Raw genomic sequence first — 6,851 nt, 5'->3', positions numbered from 1 at the left:
CCGTTACGTCTCGAGTACAGGCCGGTTGGCCATTTTGCCTCGCGACCGATTTCGCATCGCTCTGGGCTCTTCACCTCGCTTCAACCATTTTCACAACCATCCAGACGTTAATCTGGTGTGTATGTGTAACGTGGATTTTGAGTGGGAATTTGCAGTTCGCTGTCTGTGAGCCGTTGAATGTCCATACCCGAAGGTTAATTTGCGGTTCGCTGTTTGTGAGCCGGTGAACATCCATACCCGAAGGTGTGATTTCCCAATCGCCTCTTGAGGACACCTTTGCCCATCTTTGGCAGTGTGACTGTCAACCGAGTGGGATTCTGGTCTCGATACAACATCGTTCTGACGATCACTGGAGCGTGGATCGACTATGGTTTGAAGCTGGGACAGAGACATTGGGAATGTTCTTTTCGCTCACTTGGAGCACAGTAAGTTATATTGTACGAAACTGATGGTACCATCATAGGAATGATATATTTGTTGTACAATTGATTAATATTATTATTGTGCTGTTATTCTTGTGTGACCTTAATACAATACTTGTTTGTTGGTAACAATTGGTGTGGTTTCACTGTTGATCTTTAACACACAGAATAACACATCTTTCTGCCATGACTCCTCTCGGGACTCGGAGGTACACCGTGACCGGGGTTTGGGGAGGAGCACGTAACACAATGTACAAACATCATGTTGAGACATGGTAAAGGTGGTGGAAAGACTCGTGCTAAGGCTAAGACTCGTTCTTCCCATGCTGGGCTGCAGTTTCCTGTGGGTAGTGTCCACAGACATCTTCGCAAAGGCAACTATGCCAAGCGCATCGGTGCCGGCGCTCCCGTCTATCTGGCGGCTGTGCTCAAGTACTTGTCTGCAGAGATCCTGGAGCTCGCCGGGAACACTCCACGAGATAACAAGAAAACGCGCTTCATCCCGCGTCATTTGCAGCTCGCCACCTGCAACGATGAGGAGCTGAACAAACTGCTGGGCGGGGTGACGATCGCGCAAGGTGGTGTACTGCCGAACATCCAGGCCGTGCTGCTCCCCAAGAAGAGCAAGGGAAAGTAAACGGCTTCGCCTCACACAAGGTCCAAGAGTTCTTCAGCTCCCACACAACGGCTCTTTTCAGAGCCAATCAAACCTTTGCGAAAGCAGCATCAGCGATACACGATCCGTGTTTTACACAAAACTTCGCTGTGTATTTTTTTACATTTTTATTAAACTCAAAAATCAAAACTCATTTTTACAAACAACGTAAAGATCGTGTAACATCACAAAAATGCATTGCTTACAAAGACTGCAGTTCCTGAATATATAACTTTGTTGCCGGCGACGCCACCACGACAAACTACCAAATTTTGAAATCGAATCGTGAGTAGAATTGTGAAAATTTTAGTATCACGAGACAAACACTTGATTCGGCAAGGATCTGCCTTTTGCTTCTTCACGTTCAAAGAAATGTTGAATAGGCCCAAGAGCTCAGCATCAGGATATTGATGGGAGAAACGAGGAAGGGAAGGCGGACGGAGCTTTCTCTCGGCGAGCGGATCACATCGGGCTCGGATTTCACCCAATGGAGAGGGAAGGGTGAAGTTTCGACCAATGGAAAGAGCTTAAGGTGGGGCTTAATTCTTCAGCGAATGGGAGAGTGTTTGAGGCAGCCAATAACAAACGTGTAAAATGTGCCAGCCAATAGCGAATGGTGGAAGCTCCTCGCGGTGCAAACAAAATCAGATCGCGCATTTCTAATCTCATTCGCTGTTGTTTTGTGTTGATATTTGCCGGTCACGATGGCTCGCACGAAGCAAACCGCCCGTAAATCGACAGGTGGAAAAGCTCCCCGAAAGCAGTTGGTGACAAAGGCGGCACGGAAAAGTGCTCCAGCCACCGGTGGCGTGAAAAAGCCTCATCGTTACCGTCCAGGAACTGTGGCGCTGCGCAAGATCCGGCGCTACCAAAAGTCCACGGAGCTGCTCATTCGCAAGCTGCCGTTTCAGCGCCTCATCCGTGAAATCGCACAGGATTTCAAGACCGATTTGCGATTCCAGAGCTCCGCAGTGATGGCGCTGCAGGAGGCGAGCGAGGCCTACCTCGTTGGTCTGTTTGAGGACACTAATTTGTGCGCGATTCACGCCAAACGTGTCACCATCATGCCCAAGGACATCCAGCTGGCACGACGTATACGCGGGGAGTGAGCTTAAGCTCCTCGTCCAAGGTCTTGTGCACCACACCACCCAATGGCTCTTTTCAGAGCCACAACACCTTTCTTGAAAGTCTAATCGACCTTTCACATCACTCAATGTGTCAATGTTTTTGTGCATGCACCATGTGTATACACAGTATATCTGTTGAATGGAAGTCCGTTTTGTGAAGCACTTTTGCCTTATTTTTAATGAAGACCCCGAGAAGGATCCGTGATGAAATAATACGGTGTCGTCTGCCTGTGTCTCAGGGGAAAAGGGTTCAGGATCGTTCAATGAAACCTCCACATGGCTGACAAATGATCGTTTTTCGAGTTCATTTGTCATGAAACATGCAATGGGTGGGGGGGGGGGGGGTCTGGGGGTATTAAAGTACAGCTCAAGTAATGTCGTTAACAGTGGCTGGTCGAGAACATTGATGAAAATTAACATGTATTGCACTTCATGTGCCACATCAGTTATCGATCCAACCTTAACAAAACCAGTTCCCACCACTACTAGGCCATGGGCCAGATATGGTCCTCGTGCACCCCCCCCCCCCCCCCCCACAACTCTACCACCCGATATATTGTTGAAGCACTCGGGTCCCCTCTACATGAAATCAACTGGTAACAGTAAATAAACTGGTTCTTACTATTCATTTTTCACACATATTTGATGGTACCCTTAAAATATATCTTTTCCGTGTCGTTATGTTCCCTGAGATGGCTGAAAGTGGTCTGAGTTAGGTGTATATAAGTTATATATCATCTGAAAGGTAATTATCTGCTGGTCATTATAAATGGCATATATTTTAAATTTAGTGTTACCATTGGCCTCAAAAATCAAGTCGAACAGCTATACCCCATGTTTCGCTGTGTCAAACTAACACTGACTAAGATATTCAAACTAATATTTCAAATCCAGCCGCACTAGAATTGATTGACATTAATAACAAATGTCTGGACATTCTTCATAAAAATAAGTTTAATTTGATACCAAATGTGTATTTTTGTCAATAAAAATCTATCAGATATGACACTTCAAACAGAATGCAGGTATGCCGACAATCGCGATAACTGCACGAAATGATCGCGTTGATAGACATTGTCAGTCATGGAAGGTGCTTTAATTGGAAAGTGAAATATCATTCAATTGCTCATTGTTACTTGACAATAAATTTATTATTAAGTCACACTTTACCTCGATTTAGTTACAGGAATACATGCATGTTGCAAATGAAGCAGCTTTGTCAACCACTCGCTACTATTCAGAAATTTACCAGCTAGAACATCAGCTAGAATATCGCATCAGCTAGAACTAGAAGAAGTTCACAAGAAAGCTTTTGAAGTAGTTTGTGATGTTGTTGATAAGGAGGTGTTACATAGCCACAAGGTTGTGAAACTATCAGACTTGAGAGCATTGTATGTTGCTCAGCTAGAAAGCAGCAATGTTGTTATACTGTAACAAATAAGGTGTGATTGTGTGTGAATTTAGCAATTCATATTTAATTGTGTTGAAAGTTAGCACAGTGTTACCACATGGATCATCTGAGAAGCATATGCGGCAATTGTCGGCACACCTGCGGTCTGTTTACAGTGTCATATCTGATAGATGTTTACTGGTAAGAAGACATATTTGGTATCAAATGAAAGGTATTTTTATGAAGAATGTCCAGAAAGTTGTTGTTAATGTCAATCAAGTCTAGTGTGGCTGGATTGAAGATATAAGTTCGAATATCTTAGTCTGTGTTACGTTGGCACAGCGAAACATGGGGTATAGCTGTTCGACTTGATATTAAATTTAAAATATATGCCATTTATAATGACCAGCAGATAATTACCTTTCAGATGATATATATATATATATAAAACACAGTTTGTGTGTGTGTGTGTGTGTGTGTGTGTGTGTGTAATGTTACCGATAGACACCTAAACGGAGAGGCTCACGTGCTTGATATTTGGCATAGACATGGCCATTGAGCCTGGGAAGAACATGGCTGACCTAAAAAAAAATATTTCATAATATTTTTTTAACCATATTTTTACCTCAGCGCATTTCAGCGAGGAATATTATGCACGGAATCTGAGGCGGTGGCAGAGCAGCGCGCTGATTCGCTCAGAGCGATCACGTGATGTTCCAACTTTGCCGCCATAATCTCACAGTTATGCGTTCGCACGTAATTCAGTTTTTTCCCATTTCAGCGAGGAACATTGCCATTCACACCACATAGGTTTTTTTTTCTTTCATCTGTAGATCCATATTTTTAGCCATAATGTAGCGAACATAGCGTAATGTAGCATAGCTAACGTAGCATTAGCATAACGTAGCATAGCGGAGCGATCCTCGCTCAGGATCTTTTTCGTCAGGTTCGCGAGCAAGTGAGCCAAAACGTAAAAGTGAAAATATATCGAATTTTTTATTCATATTTACCTCAGCGCATTTCAGCGAGGAACATTATACACGGAATCTCAGCCGGTGGCAGAGCAGCGCGCTGATTCGCTCAGAGCGATCACGTGATGTTCCAACTTTGCCGCCATAATCTCACAGTTATGCGTTCGCACGTAATTCAGTTTTTTCACATTTCAGCGAGGAACATTGCCATTCACACCACATAGGTTTTTTTTCACTTTCATCTGATATTTGTGATTTATTTCAAACAAACTGTATTTCCCATCTACACGGCCATGTATTCCTATTAACGTTATGTAAAGTACATAAATTGTGTGGATTACGTCATTTGTGGATGTGATCAATTGTCAGTAACCATCTATATCCCTCCCCTCCCCTTCCCTCCTCCCCCTCCATCCCGCTCCCCCTCCCTTTCCCCCTACCCCTTCCCCCCCCCCTCCTCCCCCTCCATCCCCCTCCCCCTCCCCTCTCTCCCCTCCCCCTCCCCCTCCCCCTCCCCCCTTCCCCCTCACCCCTCCCCCTCCCCCCTCCTCCCCCACCCCCTCCTCTCCCTCCCCCCTCCCCTCACCCCTCTCCTCCCCTCCCCTCCCCTTCCCCTCCCCCCTCCCCTCCCCCTCCCCCCTCCCCTCCCTCCCTCCCTCTCCCTCTCCCCTCCCCCTCTGTTACGTGGTCCCCTCGGTGACTACCTGGTCTCGGTGAACCCCGGACCGTGAGAGGACCTTCGCCAGAAAGTAGTCTTATCTATGCGCTTTCGCAACGCAATCCCTATGAATTCCACCCAAGAGAAACTGATGTTCAATGATATATTTCCAGGGTAAGGATATCATACAATTTCAAGGATACAATCACGGATATATTCCCCGAGCAATCAACAACAAACAACCATCAACAATTCCCAATCCACAATCAATTCCCTATATGGTTAAGATGGCCATCTTATATATGTGTGTCCACTTCTGTACTCACGACCCCCTTTTGGTCTCTGCCCCTCACAATGTCTCTGGGCCCCTCCTGACCAAGATGCTGGTCGGCGTCGCCGCACTTGGGCGGTTGAACGAACCCCGGGTGGACGTGTTTCCACCGGGCAGGTATCGTACCAGGCACCGCGGCTGCAGCCCCTCGTGGCCACGCGAAGCGGGTACGGTAAAGCAAGCCAAAAGCCCCACGCCGCTTGCAAGGCGTGTTAGGCCCCAACGGGCGACCCGTATGCGTCTGTTTAGACGGTGCCCGCGAACGGTGCCAGACGCGGGGTCGATGCACGGCCCCACGTCAACTTGACGTCTCCACCGGGTAGGTACACGTCCCGGTAACTCCTCTCGCCAGACGGGCTTCGGAACGCCGCTTTTCCACGCAGCGCAAGGTCGATCCCACCTTTCGTCGGAGCGGGGCGAGGAAGAAGAATACTCATCGCTTTTCTTCCTCGTGTCTTTTTCTCTTCTGTTTCCGGTCACTTCCGTTTCCGGACACTTTTTCAGAAGGGCTCCTGACCCTCCAACCACAACAACCCTTAATCTACTACACAGGGATAAGCAAAGACCTGAATGGTAATTCACATACATTCACATAAATATGTAACACCTCCTACTCCTCTCCCCCCTCCCATCCCTTCCCCTCCTCCCTCTCCTCCCCTCTCCCCCTCCCATCCCTCCCCCCTCCCCCTCACCCTCCCCTCCCCCCTCCCCCTCCCCCTCCCCTCCCCCCTCCCCCTCCCCTCCCCTCCCCCCTCCCCCTCACCCTCCCCTCCCCCCTCCCCCTCCCCCTTCCCCTCCCCCCTCCCCCTACCCTTCTCCCCTCCCCTTCCCCCCTTCCCCCTCCACCCTATCCTCTCCCCCTCCCCCTCCCCTCTCCCCCCTCCCCCTCCCCTCTCCCCCCTCCCCCTCCCCCCCTCCCCCCTACCCCTCCCCCCTCCCCCCTACCCCCTCCCCCCTCACCCTCTGCCCCTCCCCCCCTCCTCCCCAGAGGTCGTATCGAAACCAGAATCCCGTTGGGTTGACAGTCACACTGCCAAAGATGGGCGAAGGTACCCTCAAGAGGCGACTGGGAAATCACACCTTTGGGTATGGATGTTCCACCGCTCCCAATCGGCGAACCGCAGATTTCCCACTCAAAAGCCACATTACACACACACACACCAGATTAACGTCTGGATGGTTGTGAAAATGGTTGAAGCGATGTGAAGAGCCTGGAGCGATCCGGAATCGGCGTGAGGCAAAATGGCCAACGGCCCGTACTCGAGACGTAACGGCACTCAAATGATTCTCTTCGGAA

General features: G+C 48.6%; 2 protein-coding genes across 2 annotated transcripts; both read left to right on the top strand.

The window, feature by feature from the left end:
- The first annotated feature begins 684 nt into the window (after positions 1-684).
- On the top strand, positions 685-1,059 carry LOC137425884 (histone H2A-like). Its single transcript, XM_068114608.2, has one exon. It carries the CDS (start codon positions 685-687, stop codon positions 1,057-1,059), a length of 375 nt encoding a protein of 124 aa, XP_067970709.2.
- A 722-nt stretch (positions 1,060-1,781) lies between these two features.
- Positions 1,782-2,186, top strand: LOC137425882 (histone H3-like). Its single transcript, XM_068114607.2, has one exon. It carries the CDS (start codon positions 1,782-1,784, stop codon positions 2,184-2,186), a length of 405 nt encoding a protein of 134 aa, XP_067970708.2.
- Positions 2,187-6,851: the final 4,665 nt, after the last annotated feature.

The sequence above is a fragment of the Myxine glutinosa genome, chromosome 4, assembly GCF_964187855.1.
Source record: "Myxine glutinosa chromosome 4, kmMyxGlut1.1, whole genome shotgun sequence".
Classification (NCBI taxonomy): Eukaryota; Metazoa; Chordata; class Myxini; order Myxiniformes; family Myxinidae; genus Myxine; species Myxine glutinosa.
Note: the sequence above shows the minus strand (reverse complement) of the source record. Positions and strands in the feature narration are given on the sequence as shown.

Coding starts and splice junctions, on each gene's coding strand:
- LOC137425884 (XM_068114608.2), top strand. CDS start 685: ATGTTGAGACATGGTAAAGGTGGTGGAAAGACTCGTGCTAAGGCTAAG.
- LOC137425882 (XM_068114607.2), top strand. CDS start 1,782: ATGGCTCGCACGAAGCAAACCGCCCGTAAATCGACAGGTGGAAAAGCT.